General features: G+C 43.8%; 1 protein-coding gene across 3 annotated transcripts in view; it reads right to left on the bottom strand.

Moving 5' to 3' along the window:
- Positions 1-23,033, bottom strand: part of F13A1 (coagulation factor XIII A chain) — a 147,508-nt gene that overhangs the window by 122,086 nt on the left and 2,389 nt on the right. The window contains exon 3 of one of the 3 annotated variants that reach the window (XM_081523707.1): positions 10,066-10,254. The exons of the other annotated variants lie outside the window; for them this stretch is intronic. Coding sequence (XP_081379833.1) covers positions 10,066-10,254 — 189 coding nt within the window. The remainder of the gene's footprint in view (positions 1-10,065; positions 10,255-23,033) is intronic. 3 annotated transcript variants of the gene reach the window in all.

Genomic DNA, 23,033 nt, shown 5'->3' with positions numbered 1-23,033 from the left:
GGGGGCTCCCTGTGGGTCTCTGGCACCAGAATGCAGATGGCAATCCATCCTACTTTAAGACTAACGGTCTCTGTCACTTCAGCTAGAGCTGCGGGCACATGATTCTGGGTGGAACTTGGTCTGTGGTTTGTCAGGGTTCCTATTTGACTAATTAAGCTGTCAGCATGGATGCTGCAGACACTGGAGATTTTTGTTTAGAGGTTCAGTGACTGTTACCTCTTCTCTGCTATCAGGAGAGAAAAGATAGAGCCCAGTGGCCTCCTCTTGGCGTTTCTGACAGCCTTTTCTCATTTTGTTACACTGTTTCATTGGAGAGCCAACCCCAAGGCGGCTGGTTCTAGCTAAGGTCATTAAGGGCTCACCCTAAAAGGGAGAGGTGGAAGCCTTCTCTTCCATTGTCCTCCCTTCAGACCCAAAATGGGGTGGGGCATTACAGAGGGCATATTTAGAGTTAAAATAGAGAAGTGGATCTCACAGAAAACCACTAAGAGAGTCAGGCCAGTCTGATGTCTCAGCAAACGTCTCCACTTACAGGTGGACAGTCAAGGAGATTAGAGCAAAATAAATGAATTAATCCACCAAACGGCATAACTAGGATTAATTTTACCCCTTTCTCGCAAGCTTGGTACAATGGGTCTGTCCTCTTTTAGAGGGCCAAGGTGGACAGCCCACTGGGCTAGGATTCTGATGGTCTTGCAGGGAGGTGGGGTGCAGAGGACCTCCCGATCACCGCGCCATTCCGGGCAAATCCCTCACTCCTTGTGAACTCCGGTTTCCATGTGTCCAGCATGGTTTGCTCCTACCCACCCCGCTTCTCAGTTGTGTTATGAGAATAAAAATGTGCTTTCATGGACGTTATCTCCTACAGTCCATGAGGAACTGTCTCAAGGACTATAATCCCTGTTTGCAGTTGAGGAACAGTCACTGAGGGGGTCGCGTGAGACCATCACGGTTCCACGTGGTGTAACTAGGATTCTGACTCCAAAACTCTCCCTTCCCCTGTGCTACTTCCCAGCCCTTTTATCAGAGGAACTTTCACCCCTGAAATGACCCTGAAGGACCAGGCGCTGCAGCGCACTCTGTTTCCTCTGACCAAAGGGCATCACTTTACTGCTGTTTTTAAGTTGCTCAGTCGTGTCCCACTCTGTGACCCCATGGACTGTAGCCCGCCAGGCTCCTCTGTCCGTGGGATTGTCCAGGCAAGAATACTGGAGTGGGTTGCCATTTCCTTCTTGAGGGTATCTTTCCAACCCAGGGATCAAACTCTCACCTCCTGCATTGGCAGGGGGATTCTTGACGGCTGAGCCACCCGGACTTTACTATTAAAGACTTGACTATGCAAAGAAAAAAAAACACATCAATTTACTAGAGGAAAAGTCATACAGATTGGTGCATCACACACTCACCTTGGCATCTGTTAGTAAGATTGTCCCCTTGAGTCTCTTACATCCCTGACAATTACCTCACACCTCCAATTTATCTTCCTTATTCTGCCACAGTAATCCAGAAATTAGAAACTTGGATTTTTTAATACTCAGCTTAAAACTCTTCCATAGAGATTTATCTGGGTATGCAAGTTTGTCAATATCCTTCCAAGGTTTTTTTTCTCCACTGACCTTTCCCATTTTTTTCCCATTCCACTGGGTCAGCCTCTATTTATCCTTTGGTTGTTGTTGTTCAGTCACTAAGTCGTGTCTGACTCTGTGACCCCATGGACTGTAGCACACCAAGCTTCCCTGGCCTTTGCTATCTCCCAGAGTTTGCTCAAACTCATGTCCATTGCGTTGGTAATGCCATCCAACCATCTCATCCTCTGTTGTCCCCTTCTCCTCCTGCCTTCAATCTTTCCCAGCATCAGGATCTTTTCCAATGAGTCAGCTCTTCATGTCAGGTGGCCAAAGTTTTGGAGCTTCAGCTTCAGCATCAGTCCTTGCATGAATATTCAGGGTTGATTTCCTTTAAGATTGACTGATTGGATCTCCTTGTGGTCCAAGGGACTCTCAAGGGTCTTCTCCAACACCACAGTTCAAAAGCATCAATTCTCCAGTGCTCAGCCTTCTCTATGGTCCAATTCTCACATCCACATATAACTACTAGAAAAACCATAGCACTGACGATACGAATCTGTGTCAGCAATGTGGTGTCTCTGTTTTTTAATACACTGTCTGGGTTTGTCATAGCTCTTCTTTCAACGAGCAAGCATCTTTTCATTTCATTTCATTTCCTTTGATATCCAGCTCAAATAGCACTTCCAGGGAGTCTCCTCCAACTAGCCACACAACCTCTCTCTCCCAAGGTGCTTTCCAGGCATCTTGCCCAAGAGGTTGGCCTTGAACTCAACGTCTAGTGTTCAGGCTGTCCTCTCCAGACTCTCAAGGGCAAAGTATAAACATATCTTACTACTCCAATCCCAATGTAGTGCTTTGCACATGCAAGGTTACAGTAAGGGTTCAATAAACACGTTCAAAAGGAAAGCAAATTGGCTTCATGATAAAAGAAGCCAAATAAAAGCATGGAAAGTAAATATATAAATATGAAAAAGGAAAGTAATCATTTTTGAAAAGTTACTGAATATTAATGCCAAATTGACAGAGTTATTTTGGCACAAAATCTTAAGTGTCAAAAAGTAAAAGAAGCAGATATTCTGCTAGGTTGCCAGAGCACAGTGACTACAAACCCATCTGCCCATCTGCCTCGGTATTCTACAGAATAAAGGCTATTTTCACTGCAGTCCAGCATTTCCTGGAGTGAGTTCTGCATTTTACTAAAGGGTATTATAAAAATGAAAATATGATGGAGTAGTGCTTGGAGTTAAGGAAAGTTGGGAAAGTCAGGCTAAAGGAGATGCTGTCTTTCTTTGACCATGTGCCTCCTCAGGGCCTGTGATACACCAATGTGTGCTGGAGCTCTCCAAGAAGAGGCATGAAACACAGTGTGACCCAAATGCGTTTGACCACAGAACCTTTTTTTTTTTCAAGGAACATCTCACATGACAGGTATTCACAGAGAGCACACTCTGGGAAATACTGTCCTAGATTCTCAGCTGCCGTTATTAGTCACTTCACAGAGGTGCTTGAGAAAGAGCATGCTGACCGGCCATGCAGAAACACACGGCAGCAAAAACCTGAAATGACATCCCATATCCATGCTGCTTTAAAATGATGGAACAGGTAACCCATTCTCATCAAAAATGCCTCATAAAATATTGGGAAGAGCACAGGCTAGGGAACATTTCTCCACATCTTACCAGCTGTGTGATTTGGGGCAAAACATTTCTCAGCAGAGAAACTGAGTATGTCCATCACCACCAAAGCTGGTGACGCCCCCTAAACTGTCCAAGCCCCGAATCCACGGGGGCATCTGGTCTTAAAGGACTTGGGTGATGCCCTCTGATATGAAAATGGTCCTTTGCCTCCCTAAGTTCCTGCAGCACCTGCTCATCTTCTAGGTCACGATAATCAGCTTCCTATCTCTCTACCAAATAGAGTAACACCCACCCCCAATCTCTTTCCCAACATCCTCAGAAGATAAGGAGTTTTTCTGCCACATCAACCCCTCAGCCAAGCCACTTCAAGCTGTTTCTGCTTTTTCCAGATTCTCCTGAGTCCTCAGGACTCTTCCTCTACTGGCTCCGTCTCTTCTGTCTACATGCAAGTTCAAGTACCTTCAATACTGAAACAGACGCCCAAGCCAAGATACCCCGCCTCTTACCCACAGTCTTCTCTAGATATTATCTAAATTATCTTCTTCTCTTCCAAAAACATCAAACAATTTCCTCTTTAAACACCCAGTTTTTTTGGATTTGGTGACACTGCCCCTCCTTGGTGTCCCTTCCACTTATCTAATCTCCTCCGGGGGCGCCAGCTCCTGGACTGACTCCTTAAAAATTATTTTCCCCCGGAATTTGAGCCTCCAGCCATTTCTCCCTTGATTCACTTTTTCTGAATGATCTATGTATGAACGATATCCACATTTCCATATATCCTACCCAAACTTTTCCCCCCTAAGCTTCCAAATCATATATGGGACCATCCATTGGACATATTTACCTGGAAGTCCCTCTAGTATTACTACTTCAAACTCAGCGGGAACAAACAGAACCTCATTTATACCTCTACTGTTTCAGTGGCACAGGTCCTATGCATTGTGATTAGGAGAGAATGCCTGGGTTCGAATTACAGCCCCAGCACTTTCCAGGTGTGACGCTGAGTGAGCCCCTTAATCATTGAGAAGATGGAGATGAGCACAACCCAGGGCAGCGCCCTTGCTCGGTACCTGAGCCTGTAAGCGAGTTGTCAGTGGGAGTCACCAGCATCAGTGCTACTTCTCACTCAGGTTTTCTCTCCTGAATCTCCTCCATCCCCTCATTTCTGCTTCCCAAGTGGCGCTAATGGTCAAGAGCCTGCCTGCCAATGCGGGAGATGTAAGAGGCTTTGGTCCATAGGATCACCAAGAGTCAGACACGACTGAAGTGACTTAGCAGGCAAGCACTTATCTCATTTGGGGAGGCCAGCATCTATCGTCAGCAGCACGCGGGCCAGCAGCCTAGGAACTGTATCTGACTACCTCCCTCTCACTCCACCCAGACTACCAATCACAAGTCCAGTAGATTTCTGTCTCTTACACATTTCCCAAGTCCCACCCCGCCGCTCCGACTCTTCAACCAGTGCTTGAATTCAGGCTCTCGCCCTCTCTCCTTTGAGCACTTCCTCTCCAGCCTCAAATCCCCTAAGAATCGTTCAAGTCACTCCCATCCTGAATACATATCAGTCTGACACCCTTGCTGGCTTAAGATAAAACTCACCAGATTTCCAGGAGGCTCAGTAGTAAAGAATCCGCCTGCCAAGCAGTAGACACAGGTTCAGTCCCTGGGTCGGGAAGATCCCCTGGAGAAGGAAATGGCAGCCCACTCCAGTATTCTTGCCTGGAAAATCCCACGGACAGAGGAGCCTGGTGGGCTACAGTCCACGGGATCGCAAAGAGTCGAACACGACTGTGCACACACGCACTCAAGATGAGGGGCCTTCCTGTTGGTCCAGTGGCTAAGACTCTGCACTCCCAATGCAGGGGGGCCAGGTTTAATCCCTGGCCATGGACAGAGGAGTCTGGTGGGCTACAGTCCATAGGGTTGCAAAGAGTCGGTCATGACTGAGCAGGCACGCACAGGGATGGAGAAGGCAATGGCAACCCACTCCAGTATTCTTGCCTGGAGAATCCCAGGGACTGGGGAGCCTGGTGGGCTGCCGTCTGTGGGGTCGCACAGGGTCAGACACGACTGAAGCGACGCAGCAGCAGCAGCAGCACACAGAGGGAACTAGATCCCATATGCATCAAATAAACAAACAAATATGTATGTGTGTTTTTAATAAAAAAAGACACAGATGAAATAGAAATATTGAAATGTAGAGGTTATTTCAGTGTTTTAGTGGGATTAGTAACACAGAATATGTGCGGTGCCTGGGGTCCCATTCTTGCTCGGGCATGTGATGACCATGACCATGAATGACCTCCATCATTGTCCTCAGGAAAGCCTGCACTTTTGGACTCTTGGGTTGAAGGGGCTTCCAGCACACACTCCTGGGTGTCTACAGCAGCCAAGCTTAGTTGTCCTGGAGACCAGCTTCACAGCTCCTCTTACAGGTAAGGTAGTACATGAGACAGAAAGGGCTTGCTGGGGCTTAGGGGGAAACTCTGCTGTTCTGATAAGAGGAGCAGGTTTTTTGGACACCATCCTTCCCCTCTGCTTTCTGCGGGGCCCAGAAATACGAAGCCTGGAGCTGTGAGAGCCGTGGAAGTGCTAAAAAGGTCAAGAGAGTGTCCGAGGTGCTGGCCTCAATGCCCCTGTGCGCCTGCAACTGGACTCCCGGGAGAAAGAAATGTGTTCGAGGACCTCGCAGCCAATCTGGAGGGCTCACTGGGCAGGGGAAACTTTTTGTTTTGAAGAGGGAGAGCTGGAGAGGAAGAGAGCTGCAAATCCTCTCCCCGGAATGACTCTGTCTCAAAGAAGTCGCAAACAAGCAGGGAGCCCGAGCTAAAGCCACAGCATATTAACACCGCAGGCTCTTCCCAGGTTTTCACAGCTCCAGCTCCAGACTAACAAAACGTATAATTAGTGCTCTGCCCCCAGCCTTCCATGATGTGCGGTGGCTGCAGGCTCAGAGGTGGAGAGAGGGAAAAGGCCCCACAGACGACCGGGCACATGTTCCAGACATACCCGCCTCCTCAAGGTCATTAACACCTCCCACGTGACTCAGAGATAGCTGTGCACTGCCAGCCACTAATGAACAAGCTATCAAAGCTCTGAGCACGAGGGAGGGAGGCGCCAGCCCAGGAGGGGCAGCAGCTTCATGCCCACCTTCTTTCTCTGCCTGGGGAAACCAGCATGCAATGGGTTAAATCTGGGACCATCTGAGAGGCTATTTACTTAAATATTTAAAAAGAAAGAAACTCAATTTGAAGGCAGAATCACTTATAAATAAATCCCATGACCCTAGGTTCTGAGGACAGCCACAAAAGAAATCTCCAGGGTATTAAGGCAACCCAGCTCAGCTTATATAAAATCACAGGGAAGGAAAAAGGAGCAATAACAAAGAAATGCAAACTGGAAGCACATATATGTGGTTATTTTCTCTGTATTTTTAATAAGACAATAGGTCTCTCTATGCAATAGTTACACTCTTTAAAATAGTACATAAATTGATCTTGGTTGATAAATCTGTGTTTTAAACACCCTAAGATAAATGTTTGAAGACTCTTATGAGTCCCATATTTTTTATGAAGTATTCTCTTTTCTGTTTTTTAAATCACTTTGTCACATTCTAGGTTTCCTGAAAGTGAAGCACACTTGTACATACAAACCTGCCCACTTAATTGCATTTCTGATCCATATTCAGTACTTGTCTCTTCTTATCATAGCAATCATTATTTTTTTTAATTGAAGTAGAGGTGATTTACAATACTGTGTGAGTTACAGGTGTACTGTGCAGTGACTCACTATTTTTGCAGAATATACTCTATTAAATATTATTACAAGATCGTGGGTATAGTTCCCTCTGCTACACAGTAAGACCTTGTTGCTTACCTATTTTGTACGTAGCAGGTTCTTAATCCCAGGCCCTTAGTTTGTCTCTTCCCTCTTCTCTCTCTGCTTTGGTAACCACAAGGGTTTCTTTTTTTTCTATGTCAATGACTCTGTTTCTGTTTTGTATATACATTCATTTGTATTATTTTTTAGATTCTACACATATAAGTAATATTATACAGTATTTGTCTTTGGCTGACATTTCACTAAGCATAATATTCTCTAGGTCCATCTATGTTGCTGCAAATGGTAGTATTTCATTCTTTTTTATGGCTGAGTAATATTCCACTATCATATACATACACACACACACATACACACACACACACACACACACAATCATCTTAATTCAATCATTTGTTGATGGGCATTTGGGTTGCTTCCACATCTTGCCTATTGTATACAAATAGTGCTTCTGTGAGCACTGATGAGTGTGTGTCTTTTCAAGTTAGTGTTTTCCAGTGTTTGGGGATTATATATTTAGGAGTTGAATTGCTGGATCACTTGGTAGTCCTTGTTTTACAAATCTTTTTAAGGAAGCTCCATGCTGTTTTCCACAGTGGGTGCACCAACACACATTCTCACCAACAGTGTCAGAGGCTCCCTTTTCTCCACACCCTCTTCAACACTTATCTGCAGATTTTTGATGATGGCCATTGTGATAGGTGTAGGACAATACTTCATTGTAGTTTTGATTTGCATTTCTCTGAGAAGCAGAGATGCTGAGCTTCTTTTCAAGTGCCTGTGGAACCATCTCTATGTTTTCTTTGGAAAATGTCTGTTCAAGTCTTTTTGCCCATTTTTGATTGAATTCAATGCTTTTTCTTGACATTGAGTTATGTGAGATGTACTGATTTTTAAAATACGCAGATTTTTATGTCAAAAGCAAATCTGCTATGCTTCCTCCCTCACCTTTTTGCTGAAGGAACAAATGTAGTACTATGTCTTTTTTTTATAAAAAGACAAGACTAAGTGCTTACTGCAGTGGATGCTGTGGTCTACTGTCCAGACCGTTTGCATTTAGGATGGAGGCATCCTTGTCCCTGATGCTGGGAGTGCTGGTGGCTCATGGCTCTCAGGGGTTTACCCTCAGCCACAGAGACCTAGCTACACTAAGTACCCCCTCCCTGGGGGTAACTTATAGTCAATGACAGTCCGTGCTAGAATATAAAAGGCCTATGCCCTTGCCTCAAGACTGGACAACCCTGAAGACACAACCCAGCTCCAGAGGGCACTGTGGGACCCACTGATGCCTTTGTTCACCGGAGCTCAGCTCCTCTCTCTGTCTGACACTGACCCCTTCACTCCTGCTCAGATGCTGACCCCGAGACCGCACCCCAGGAATCTCGTTTCACACAGATCTCCTCAGAGTCTGTATCCTGGAAACCAGATCTAAGACAGTCATCTTATTCTTCCTGAGACGTTCATTATTATAATTATTTTATGAGTGATTGTGGGAGAAGATCCGACACATCCAGTTTAGGGACTAAGCTTCCCTATCCTCCCCTCATTGCTCAAGATATTTGCTTATAAAGATGAAGGCAAAAAATCCCCATTAAGTTGAAAGAAAACTGTAGGTATTTATTGACATACGTGAAGTGATCCTCTTATTATAAATGTGTCAAGGGCATTTTAATCATATCTAGTCCTCACAAGCATGCACTCATACACACAAAAGAAAAACAAATGAACTTAGGGAAAGAAACAAAAATAAATTTTCTTCATATTTCAAAATATTGTTTAAAAATTAGCTGTGGATTCTTCTCTCACCTGAAGTACCCGTTATTAAAAAATATTAACAATAAGAGTCTACTCCCTAAATGTAATTAAACTGTGTTATTTCACTTTGCCTAACACACAAGAACGGTTAATTTAGTTTTCCCTTTTCTTATTGCACAATTGGGATAACAAACAATTCTTTGTAGAACTCAATCGCTGCACCGATGTTTTTTATTCTGACTTGGGCATCTCTTTTCTCCTCTCCCCCTTCTCTTCTCTCTTCAAACAATTTCCCCACATTTATGTGCGAGTTCACATTGTAAGCTCAAGTAAGCACAAACCATACTCCTCAAGTGATCAGCAGGCTTAGATTTTTTTTCCTATGGCAGGATGCATTTTTAGTTGTGATTGTAATACTTTGAATGATACTTATTTCTACAGATTAGTGATTTTACATCGATGACTCCATATAGTTCTCTTGTGCTCACTTTCTTTCCCCTCCTTTTCCTACTTGCTTCCCTTTCCTTTTGCTTCTCTTGCCTTCATTTTGGCCATATTTCCACCATGGACCCTACATCTACACCGATGTGTATGCTTCATAATTTTTTTCTGAACTCACAATACTTTACTGATCTGTGCACGTGCACATTTACACACACATACATAGATCTTGTGTGCACTCTTCCATATTTTGTTTTCTCACCACCTCTCTTGAAGTCATCTGGTTTAGTCACAATCCATTATGTGACTCTGTCACAGGATTTTCAACCCTTCCACTACTGAAAGTTGTTTACTCTTAGGATGTTTTTGTCACCATACACAATGCTGCAGTAAATAATGCCCACTTTTTAAAAGTGAATTTTAAGATTTTAAATATCACTGGTATAGATTTCTAAGGGTGAAATTGCGGGGTCAAAGGACATATGTCTTTTTAATATAAACAGATATGCCACATTGTTTTACAGGTTATTAAACTGCATATATATCAGCAATGTATGCTTTTCTCTACATACATTAACAGTTTATGCCAATTGTGCTCACTTTTATTATACCAGATCTGTGCCTGACTAGGCAAATGATTTATTGATGTTTGACATGGTATCAGACCCACCTTAGAGTGTAGAGTGGTACAGGCGCTGGATGTAATTAATCCCAGTTCCAGCCAACTGTTAAAGGATGATTCCAGGAAATACACCTGTACCATTTTGCAATTATGAGCCACGGTATCGTGACTGTCATGAATAGAGCTTGCACATGGCACTCACCAATGACATACTCCACCCTGAAGAGATCCCTTCTGGGGTCATAGGGACGATTGAAGTCGATCTGAATGTAGAAAGACTGTCCTCTACGTACAATCAGCTTGCTATTGCTGTATTTGTCGGTGTGGTGGTCCACTTTGTTGCTATCCCACCTCTCCTTGAACAGGTGAACAGCCACAACATTAAGGTAGTCTATACACAAAGAAAACAATCAAGGAAAACATTGAGTAATTTCGTTTTCAACACACACTCAAACAAGATTATTTTTCCCAAACACGCAAAGTAATAGGTTTATTAGATAAAACTTTATACAAGGGGCTGGTAGATTTCAGAATCGGTCTCTTGTGACATCCTTGCATTCAAAGAAGACTTTTAATAAGACTTTTCCCCTTCTGACCCCGCTTCAGATCCCACTTCTGGTGTAAGAGGGCAGTGATGGTGATGCCTCGCATACGGGTCTAGATACAGAGAAACCAGGACTCGAGTCAAGGCTTCACGTCCAAGTCTCACGTTGGTGTTCCTCCAGTCAGATGCTTCCCACAATGACTACAGCATCTCTACGGTGTAATAAGCAGGGAATAACAGGTTTCGATTTTTTATCTTTAAAAGGGAAGGGATAAAATCTGACAAAGCTTCCAAGGGATGTTCTGAGGACAAAGTAGACCATTAATCCAAAATTCTCCTCTTGTTCAGGAAGAGTAAACTTCCCCTTCCATGATTCTAAAAGTAGATCTTGTCCTTCAAAAGCAGGGAACAGAGGGAACAGGTGTGGGGGAAGAGTATCAGTGTTTCTGTGAGGTAGGTAGGATTGCTTCCACTTTGCACAGGCAGAAACAAGCTTCGCATTTCCCTGGCTACCAACCGACCAATCTGGAAGCAAACCCTGGTGTGATGCCAAAACCTTCAGGTTTTTCCTCTGATGTGTGGAATTGGGAGTGTAAATGTCAGTTATATATTTATCTGAGACATGATAACACTGGATGAAAGTTAGATCTCCTTTAGGTTTTTCCCCCATTTTTTCTGGAACAATTACTGATGTGACGGTAACTCTAGTTACCCATCTATGTGCAGTTTAGAAGATCTGGTCTAAAGATGGACTTCCCTTGTGACTCAGTGGTTAAGAATCTGCCTGCAAAGCAAAAGACCTGGGTCTGATCCCTGGGTTGGGAAGATCCCCCTGGAGAAGGGAATGGATACCCACTCCAGTATTCTTGCCTGGAGAATTCCACGGACAGAGGAGCCTGGCAGGGATCCCATGGGATCGAAAAACAGAGTTCTGTGTATGCTTTTGGGGTTCTAAAGGGCCACGGTAGGGGGGGGGGAGGGAGTCCTGCCCTCTTGACTTCCCTCTCTTTTCCTGACCATGCCAGCTGCACGGTTTGTGCTCACTCAGTGTAGACGGAGTGCTGGGGCTTCACCCTGTAAGACTCAGTGACTTCCTTTGTTTTTACACAGGAGTCTTGAGCAGGATGCCTGGTCCCCTCTGAGCTCATTTTGTCTCATAGGCAAAACAGAGAAACTGGGTTCATTAAGATACTCTATAGTTCTGAAGTCTAGGAGTCCCTAAAACACCTGGGATTAATTCAAAGTCCAGGTAATCCTGAGTTTGATCTCAGCTCTCATCATTACTTAGGTAAGGGATTGTTGCCTCTCAGAAGCTGAGTTTTCTCACCTTTAAAATGAAGACACTAATTTCTTGAGAATGTCTACAAAGATTCAATATCCTCACAGGAGAATGGGTCTGACGTTATGCCTGGGACGAGAGGCTCCTTTGTGGCTCGCTGACTATGAACTGTGATGGAGTTATTTTGTATTTCACATGGTGTGGTCCTCAATGAGCTATTCTGACTGTGACACTAAAGCAAACGGAAAGCCCAAGATGCAGTTTTGCATTTGCGGCATCTCAGAACCAGGCTGTGGTACATGGTCCCCGGCAGCACAGTTTCATTCCTTTAGACTGTGGGCTGAAGACGTTTATTTCTACACCTCTCTCTTCCAAGCTGCCTTCCCCCTAAGTTCTCTGGTCTTATTAAGGTCACAATCCCCAGTGTAAAACTAGCTTCAGAAAGAGCTGAAAAATCATGAATGTCCCACTTGAGAAGGACCTCAGGAATCAACTCTTTTGGCCCTCTTTCTTAGCATCTTGACTTTCAATAATGGTTTTTTTTTTAATGTCTAAAAACCTAATTCCTCGAAAAAGAGTTTAATCGGCTCTCCATTCATCAGCACCAATGGAAGGAATGTATTGATATTACAACATCACAGAATCTCAGAGGGCAGAGGTATTTCTAGACCATCTGGTAGACCTGCTGTATGAAACATCTCCATGAAAATCCTAATACTTAGGCTTTTAGTCTCCATCTGAACAGGGAACCCACTATCATGTAAAGCAAACAGCTTATATTTATATAATCCAATTATCTGAAAAATCCTTATAGGATGAACTGACATCTGCTTCCCTATAATTTTTCTAACCATAGATTCTAGTTCTAACTTCTGCATAAATATAGAATATATTCTATTCATTTCATCTGGCACTCTTTTGGTATACAAAGACTACTGTGAGTGTTCCTCTGAGTAACGCATTCTCTAAGCCTTCAGTGTTCTTTCAGAAATTATTTCTAAACATTTTACCTGCTCTGAAATATATATGCTCCATTTTATGAACTTCTCTCTTGTAGTGTTTTTCCTAGAATTAAATACATCTTTGGTTATGGTTTTTTTCCAGTGAAAACCAATGAGACCACTGCATCTTCCAAAATAAATTTCTGTGATTTCAGTGCAAAATACCATTAGTGTTTTGGATACTCTTATTGTTGATTTACATTAAAGATGTGGTGAAGCAAAACTTTTAAAAATACTTCCTGATGTCACTTCTATCAGTAGTGGATTAAAACTCAGTCAGGTCCCTATAAGTCACTTACTCGTGTTGTTACTTAACCATTTCTATCAATGCAATTTTTTTTTCTTTTTAGTCTAATTTTAGGGCCTTATTTGTTTCACATTAAATTTTATCTTATTGTATTAGGTTAATTGTTCCAAATTCTTAAGATAATTTTAGATCCTAAGTGTACATTCAATTCTTTACCATCTTAGCCACCCAGAAGGCAGCCAATGTAGGAGACATAAGAGATGAAGGTTCTTCCTGGGTCAGGAAGATCCCCTGGAGGAGGGCATGCAAACCACTGCAGTACTCTTGCCTGGAGAATCCCATGGACAGAGCAGAGAAGCCTGGCTGGCTACAATCCGTGGGTAGCAAAGAGTCAGGCACAACTGAAGTGACTTAGCAGGCAGGCATATATATTCAATACATTTAATGTCTTCCCTAACTTCCTGTCCTCCAGGAGTTTAATAAGTATGCAATTTTATGCTGTCATTCAAAACATGGATATAGATACATTAGGTCACTGCTAAATAAATACAAATGCACAGTGGTAGATAAGGAAAAGTGAACAGGTAATTATGATATAGTGTCATGAAAAAGTAAAACACTCTGATAAATAAAATGAATGATGAGTGGGGGACGGTTTCTGGCCAGGAGCCCCTAACCCAGACTAGGGGGCACTCAGGAAGCTTTCCGGAGGAACTGAGGTATGAATAGGGGTCTGAAAGCCAAGCAAGTTTTCCAGGTAGAAAGAGAGGTGGGAGAGAAAGGAGGATGAGGAGAGACTGAGGGGAGAGAGCGCATGGTTTACTTTAAAAGCTGAGAGGTGGAGACTTCCCAGATGGTCCAGCGGCTAAGACTCCACTCTCCCAACTCAGGGGGCCAGGTGAAATCCCTGGTCCAGGGAACTAGATCCTGCGTGCAGCAACGGAGATCTTGCACAGTCAAAATCAATCAATGTTTTTTTTTTTAACAAAGCTGAAAAGTGATTGGTTGACTGGAGGGTTGCAATGCAACCACTATGGAAGAGAAGGCAGCAAGCCTTGAAGTCCCTGTCAAGGAGTTTGGACTCTAACTGCACTGGCAATCCAGTGAAGAACCTGAACTAGCAAATGAATATGGTTAGATGGATGCAGAGACAAACAAACTGTCTCTTCTGGTGACAGAGAGGAAAACAGATCGGAGAGCGGTGGTGCCAGAGGCAGAAAGGTCAGCTGGCAGGCTGTCGGGTCGGCCTTCCAGGTGAGGTGGGGAGAGTCCATTCTGCCTGTAGAGTGATACCTGATCCCAGGGCACTGCCAGGATCTGCCTTAGCTCTTTCCACCCCTCCCGGCATGATGCCTGCATGATGACCTACCCCTAAAAATGAGTGTATTAGCTTTAGGCCTTGGTTTCCTGAGCAGGTCTGCCTGTGTGGAAAAATAAAGCCAGCGAGAGAAATGCAAGTCTTTCTTTGCTATCAGGTTCTCAGTGGCTCTAGCTCTCATTGCAAATGAAAACCCTGGCTTTCCAGTTCCACATCCCAGTCTAGTGAACCTGGTCAGCATTTAGTGAGCCTGATTGAAATCAGTTCATCCTTATGTAGCATCATGAAGTTCTAGTTCTATGGGATATACATGGGGGGATTGAAGGAATAGCCAGGGTTAAATCCATTTGGGAAGTGCTGGTTTAACCAGAGTTAATCAGGATTCCTGAGCTTCCCTGGTGGCTCAGTGGTAAACAATGTGCCTGCCAATGCAGAAGACATGTGTTCAATCCTTAGGTTTGGAAGATCTCCTGGAGGAGGAAATGGCAACCCACTTTAGTATTCTTGCCCGGAGATTCCCCCGGACAGAGGAGCCTGGAGAGCTACAGTCTGTAGGGTCATAAAGAGTCAGACAAGACTGAAACGACTTAGCATGCACACACACAATCAGGGTTCTTGCAAAATTTATGGGAGACTGTCATAGGCTGCTGTGTACTGCAAATCTCCTACAGGTAGACCGCTTTCCAAAGTTGAATGACCATGGGAAGTATTTCTTTGTGTGGAGGATTTTTCAGAATACGTTATGGGAGATACATCACTAATTGTGCAACTCTGAGAAGTTATTTAATCTGAGTCCAGTTTTCTTACTTTTAGAAAAGCAATGGAATACCTCATAAGGTTTGTGTAAGCATTAAATGAAAAAGAAAAAGTGTATATTAAATGCTTTAGCCCAGTATCTGGCATGTAGTAAAATCTCAAAATTATTATTATTCTATTGTTATTAGTACACTAGGAGAAGTAGAATAGCACAATGGATAAGAGTATGGACTCTGGAACCAGACTGCCTGGACCCAGATCTCAGCTCTGACACTGTCTTTGTGACTTTGGACAAGTTACATAAACTTGTACCTCAGTTTTCTCATCTGCAGAATGATGGCACTGTGGAGATTAAATAAGACAATGCTTCTCAGCAGACAGGCCTGTCTTTCTTTTCTTGAATTTCTACAGGTGGAGGGGGTCATTTTCTCTTCCAGATTTTCAGAATATGTATTTTCTTTTAAAAAATGTCTATTATCATCAGCCACTTAGTATCATCCTAATATAGGTGATTTTATCTAGGGGTCTGTAAGCCCCTTAAGGACTGGACTGTATCTTAATCATCTTGTTACTGAGCCTGAAGACCTTAAACCGCTCAGTCGTGTCAAATTCTTTGCGACCCCTTGGACTAAGTCCATGGGATTCTCCAGGCCAGAATACTGGAGATGGTAGCCGTTTCCTTCTCCAGGGGATCTTCCCAACCCAGGGATCAAACCCAGGTCTCCAGCATTGCAGGGGGATTATTTACCAGCTGAGCCACCAGGGAAGCCCTACTGAGCCTGGGGTAATATTTTAAAATTTCATAGCAAATATGCCACTTTTCACTTTAAACCAATGTAATAATACCTGAAAATCTGAAACTAGGAGCTGGCTACTCATTTTAAAATCGATTATTCCATTTATCATAGTATTAACCATACGAGTATTTTAAATGTCATTTATCAGACAATTTCATTCTCAAAATATTCAGGATGGTATATAAATACTGCTGAAGATAACACAGGGGTTTTAAAACAGGAAGCCTCCAAATCAGCAGTTTTGTTTCAGATTGGAATAAAAATGCCATGTCTTCACAGCTCAGACCACTCATTACAAAGGGTAAAAAAGTGTTAATGAACTCCTTTGCATATACAAAACTTCAGCTCCCATCCCCACAAATCATAGCTTTACACCTTTTTCATAGTGAAAACAAGTATATACACTAAATATATGCTAAGATATACATAAAGAGTTTGTTTTAAAATAATGTAGCCTACATTGTGTATTTGACAATGTTTAATTCAAGCATGTCTTTTTTTAAAAAAATATTGTCTTTTCTAAGTGATCTTTATTTTTTCTATTACAATATCACTATAAATCAACGCCTTCAGAAAGAAAGAAAAAAATGATAGGGAATCACAGTGGTACCCTAAGTGGGAAAAAATTAAGTCAATGGTAAGTAAAATTTTCCTATACGATCTCTTGAAAGTTCATGTTAAAATCATTGAAACTAAGAGAAACCTTCCATTTAAAAAATAAAACTTGACTAAGCTATGGAAGATTAAATGCTCCACTGAAAAGCTGAAAGTTGAATTTTCTAGACTGTGGTCAGATCTGTATGACCTACAGAAGGGCAATGAGCAGGAGAGTTTTGTTTAGAAGGAGAAAGAAGTGGCAGTCATATTGCTCTCTCGCCAATGTAATCTCCTAACTGGTGGCAGATTTTAGTTTCTTGGGCTCAAAAATCGCTATGGATGGTGAAATTAAAAGCTGCTTGCTCCTTGGAGAAAAGCTATGACCAACCTAGACAGCATATTAAAAGACAGAGACATCATTTTGCCAACAAATGTCCATATAGTCAAAGCTATGGTTTTTTCAGTGGTCATGTATGGATGTGAGAGTTGGACTATAAAGAAAGCTGAGCGCCAAAGAATTGATGCTTTTGAACTATGGTGTTGGAGAAGACTCTTGAGAGTCCCTTGGACTGCAAGGAGATCCAACTAGTCCATCCTAAAGGAAATCAGTCCTGAATATTCATTGGAAGGACTGATGCTGAAGCTCCAATACTTTGGCCACCTGATGCGAAGAGCCGACTCATTGGAAAAGATCCTGATGCTGGGAAAGATTGAGGGCAGGAGGAGAAGGAGGTGACAGAGAATAAGATGGTTGGATGGCATCACCAACTCCATGGACATGAGTTTGAACAAACTCCAGGAGATAGTGAAGGACAAGGAAGCCTGGCATGCTGCAGTCCATCAGTTGCAAAGAGTAGGAAATGACTTAGCAACTGAACAAAAACAAGGATCTATAGATTTACTAAGGGTTACCCCAAGTCTTGGAGAAGGAGATGAGGTTCCCAGCACCACTGAATGAACCCCTTTTCTTTTACTGCTCACAACTGGTCACACACAGATCTAGTCAAGTATTTTTTTCTTTTAATATCTCATAATTGCAAGGACTCTGCATATGGTTGTCATAAGATATGAGCACAGGTTGTCATAAGATATCAAGAAAGTGGTATCTTTCTCTTGAGCCTTTTGCTTGGTATTGCTCCTTTGCACATAGCAGGGCCTCCGTAAACACTTGTTAAGCTGGCATATTGATTCTTGCTTTGTTTACTGGCTTAACAAGACATAGTTTAGATTGAGGGAAACTTCTCATCACCTAAGCTCCATTCGCTACAAACAGGAAATGAATTTGCTTCTCCCTGGCCAAGCCCACTCACTGGCAGAATGGAACAACTCATTGCTAAGCCACTTTTTTTTTTTTTTTTTTTTTGTCTTTTAGAGAGATATTGTAGCTGGAAACTTGGCAGCTTTCTCTTTTCAAAGTGACAGCTTTCAAAAAGTCTACCTAACACAATTTAGCCTAATTCCAAAACATCAGAAAATGGACTGCTAAAAAAAAAAACCTCTCCTCATGAGCCAGCTGCCTCCCTGTCCCCCTACCCTTCTCTTAACAGGAAAAAATTGAATTAAAAGTAGATTATTTTCTCCCTAGTTTGTAAAAATATTCTTCAGAGAATGATTATACCTGTCACAGATGGAACCCTTAAATAAGTTAAGTGTTTAGGTTCATATTCTAGGAATTCCCTAGTGAACTGAGTTCTCCATGCAATCTCTGATAATATTATTACCAAACAATCGGTATAAATACTGTCCATGAGGAGGTAGGTCTCTTTATTGTGAAAACAACAGGATAAAATTTCCTTTCTCATATTCCTTTTGGATACCCAGAATTTTAAACCATCATTCATTAGAATCATTAAAAACATTTTCTTAAACAGCTTATTGTTTTTTAACTGTGGCTATTAATATTAAAATGTCCTGTACTCCAGGGACAGCGGAGCCTGGTGGGCTGCCGTCTATGGAGTCGCACAGAGTTGGACACGACTAAAGTGACTTAGCAGCAGTAGCAGTACTCCGAGGGACTTCCCTGGTGGTTAAGACTGCATGCTCTCAGTGTAGGGGACATGGGTTCAATCCCTGGTTGGGGAACTAAGATCTCATATGCTGTGTGGCATGGCCAAAAAAAAAGAAAAAAAGGTAAAGAAAGAAATATGCCCTGTATTCTGAATGTGTGAAATGCTCAGCAGAAGCTAGAATGAGAAAACTGAGTCTAACACTGTCTCCAGGGACTAAAATGCCTCTGGTCTGTTTCTCCTCTGGCCTGAAGTATCTCAACAGCCTCCGAACGTGCCTCCTTCTCCCCATTTTCTCAACATTAGCATTTTTTAAATAAACCTAATTCTGATTATGTCACTTGCTAATTAGAATCCTTGGCAAGTGTCCTGTGTCTGGAGGAGGAAAGGTAAGGTCTTCAAAGTCTGTTAGAATGCGATTCCTGCTTACCTTTCCCAGGTGCCTCTCCCCTCTCTTGTCCTCACTACTTAACATACACTGTTCCCTCTGCTAGAAATGCCCTTCCATGCACTCGTCTGCCTGGAGCACTCTCTTAATCATCTTCTAAGGCCTAACTCAGGTGTCCTTCCATCATGAAGCGTTCCTCAGCCTCTTCCCCAGTCCACTGATACCACGGCTCACTCCTCTCACTTGTTTGTTTCAGCTACTAGATGGACAGTTGCTTGAGGCCAGGTGTTGACTTGTTCATTTTTGTGTCCCCAGAGAGATCTTGGCGTAGTTTCTGACACAATCAATGAACATTTTCCCACAAATCAAGAGGAGAAGTGTGAACTGGTTCTATACAGCATCATCTCTTAATTTAACTCTGAAGGTCTTTTTTATTCTTTCAATAACCTTGAACCCAGAGAGGTTTACTCTGCACAAAGGAGAGATGACCTACTAGTCAATTAGTTGATTTAGTTCTGACATGGAGGGAGGGGCAGGGAGGGGGGAGATGATCAGAAAAGCACAGACCCCGTTAGCCTGAAAATACTAGATCCTGCCTGCATTTGATTTTCTTTCTTTATAGGTTGAGCTTGCTTTCCAGTTTGAATTCAAATTGCATTAGACCTGTCGAATGAGAATTATAATTACTGCTGCAATGATCCCTATTGTTCCTAACATAGAGTCGAACCGGAGCAAGAATACAAGCTTATCTTCCAGAACATTACATCTCCTGCTAAAATAACCTTTGAGACCGGGAAGGTTGTGGAGAGATTTTCAAAAACACCAAATGAGCTTGCAGCACAGCCTATTAGAAATAGATGCAAATCCAAACAAGCTGAGGGGATTTTCAGATACTTTTCTCAGCTACAATTGAGTTCAAAGGGGAGCCATGAAGGATCCCTAAAAACACAGCGGAGCATCAAACACCACCACAGACTGGGTTCCACTGTCAGCTCAAACATCTCAGTGTTACTTACATCGCATGCTGCTGCATGGGAGGAATCTTGTTTGTTTGTACATTTTGAAATACAGGCAAAAATCATTCTTAACCAAATATTCACTGAAGCTCTGCATTAAAAGAGTTGTTGTCGTTTAGTCACTAAATCATGTCTGACTCTTTTTGCAACCCCATGGACTGCAGTCCGCCAGGCTCCTCTGTCCACGGGATTTCCCAGGCAAGAATACTGGAGTGGGTTGTCATTTCCTTCTCTAGGGATCTTCCAGACCCAAAGACTGAACTTGCATCTTCTGCACTGGTTGGTAGATTCTTTACTGCTGAGCTACCTGGGAATCCTTATTAAAGGTATTACATACACTCAATATATATTGTCTACATCCACTGCCACAAGACTATGCAAAGGGAAAAATCTGGCATTTCTCCCCTTTTCCTCCTCTGGCCTCTCTGCCCTTCTCAGTTCATCTTACAAGAGCAGCTTGCTAAAGAGACGCTTTGGAAAACTTCCATGAAACCAGTGAAGAGAGTCTGGCTTAGGACTTTGTTATCCTGGAAGCAGACCTTGATGCTGGGAAACATTGAGGGCAGGAGGAGAAGGGGTCGGCAGAGGATGAAATGGTTGGATGGCATCACTGACTCAACGCACATGAGTTTGAGCAAACTCCGGGAGATAGCGAAGGACAGAGAAGCCGGGCTGCGGTCCACGGGGTCACAAAGAGTCGGACACGACTGAGCAACGTCAGTCCTAGAAGCAGTCACCCTCAGATGGGATCGAGAAGATACAAGTCCTCCACTGGTGACTGAGAAACCTACAAGAAGCTGGAACTTAAACCCACATGACCAGGTCTTAGCAGGGACTTGGGGAGAAGTAGACATATTTAGCCCCAGAAAACCCACTTTTAGTACAATTAAACAACTTTTGAAATATGAAGCATGTTGGGAACTGGCCCTCCTTGATCAGACAACATATATATATATATATATATTTTTTTTTTTTTTTTCTGTTCTACTCATCTGGAACTTACTTCTATGCCTCCTGGGCTCACAGGTCCTTCGTCAGTGCATACAGCACTTAGCTCATCTGTAGAACTACCAAATGGATACATGTTTATGAAATCAGAAACCTGTTATTAATAATAAGGTTACAATGACTCTAGGACTGATGAGTCATTCAGTTCTCAAGGTACTGACTGTTCACTGGACACACACCCCCACACCAGGGCCTGTCATTAGTATCCCAGAATGTCACTCGGGCTGTGGACACATCTGACTGCCAAGCAAATAATGACTGATCTTTCCAAATAAGTCAGTTCAAAATAACTCCCCATCCGTGCCTCCAAAAATAAGCAACCAAAACATTAGTATTTCTAGATTTTTTAAAAATTGAACTACCCGCTCAAGTTCTCTGGCAGTTTTCTTATTGGCAACATTTTGTCACATTTTTGGTATCTGAGGGTTGCAGGCTGCACACATTACCCTTAGATCAAGGCTCCCATATGTGGGTTGCAGACCTTGCAGAAGTGTGATGATCTACATCTTCTGGATCAATGAGCACTTATTAACCAAGACTCTCACAGCCACTGGTCATTGAGCCTCATGATGACTGTGAAGTGGGTATTGCTCCATTTTGCTGATGGGAAAACTGAGGTTCTGGTCATTATCATGACGTGCCCCAAGGCCCGAAAGTGAGCAAGTGGAAGATGTCGGACAGGACCCTGGGTCTTCTGAGTCCTGGACCAGGGGACACTTTGTGACACCTCACTGCCTCTGTGGTGCCTCCCACTTCTGTACCCCTCTCACTTTCTGCTCCCTCTGCCCACTTCTTCCAGCACTTTGCCCCCCTCTCCTGGGTCCCAGAGTCTTCTCTGCAGGAGGGGAATGTTGCTAGAAAACTGAAACAAGATAACTTGTTTGGTTACACCAAGATAACTTGCTTGGTAATTTAACATCTGCACGCTTTCCAATCTTATCTCCATTTAAAAAGAAGAAAGAAGGAAAGAAAGAGAAACGAAGGAAGGAAGGCTCCTAGACTAAGCAGTGAAGGCGTGAACATCAAGTGCTTGCTTTGGTCTCAGTCTCCTAACCTATAACACGGCGATTTAGATGCGCTGATTAGCAAGTGCTTTTAAACTGAGTTCTGTGGCTCTAACGGTGGCATTTTGGAGTGTGCAGCACCTGGAGGGGAGACGGGTCTCAGAACTCCAAGTTAACACTTGTTTCGGCCCGTGGACTTAGCCGAAGATGCCCTTCAGTTCTGTGAGCCCAAGCTCCCAGTCTGGCTGGAGCCCCACGGGTGGTCCTGGGGTTCCCTTCCATCTTCACAATTGGATATCACGTCATCTGGACATGATACTAACACGATCAAACCTGCCATCACACCCAGCTGTTCTCCGACTTGCTGGGTTTGTTCATAACCAGCACTGTCCTTGCCCTTCTCTTTCAGCCTCCGGTCTCTTTTGGGCCGAGCAGGTTCACCACACCCCACAGGGTGATCGGGGACACTTCCCCTACAAGGGGGTGTTCACTCCCCGGGGAAACCAACACAGAGCCCCTTCAGGAGCAAAAGCAGTTTGGGTCCCTGCCTGTTCCCTGCAGGTTTCTGCTCAGGGCATGAGTCTGAGTGTCCCTGCCAGGGCCCGAGGGAACGGTATCTGTGTCACCAAGCCACCGCTGGCACCTGGGCCCCGCCTTGACAGTGGCTAGGGCTGGGAAGGGGTCAGCGCGGCCTGCTGCTCCCAGAGCAGGTCCCTCTGGACAGGCAGAGGTGAGAGCAGGGAACGCAGTCACCGTGCCTGCGGTCGGGGCCCCCATCCCCGTTACGGCAGATCCCAGCCTCTCTCTCCAGCTCTGAGACGCACAGCAATGGATGCGCGACCCAGGGTAGGAAGGAGGCGGGAGCTAGACAATCGAAACGGCCACGGGGTTTTGGAAGTGGAAACTTCTAGCGAGAGAACATTCTTAGAAACAGACCAGGAGGGCAGCAAGAGGCCTCGGCTAACGGCCTTGCTTCGCAGAAGTGACCTCCTTGGCATTACTGTTCTGGTGGTTTAGTCACTCCATCGTGTCTGACTCTGCGACCCCATGGACTGTGGCCCGCCAGGCTCCTCTGTCCGTGGGATTCTCCAGGCAAGAATACTGGAGCGGGTTGCCGTTTCCTTCCCCAGGGGATCTTCCCGACCCAGGGAGTGAACCCTCCTCCCTTGCATTGGCAGACAGATTTATTACCACTGAGCCACAAGGAAC

This window comes from Giraffa tippelskirchi, chromosome 8 (genome assembly GCF_054371585.1).
Source record: "Giraffa tippelskirchi isolate mGirTip1 chromosome 8, T2T-mGirTip1v1.2.pri, whole genome shotgun sequence".
NCBI classification, from domain to species: domain Eukaryota; kingdom Metazoa; phylum Chordata; class Mammalia; order Artiodactyla; family Giraffidae; genus Giraffa; species Giraffa tippelskirchi.
Note: the sequence above shows the minus strand (reverse complement) of the source record. Positions and strands in the feature narration are given on the sequence as shown.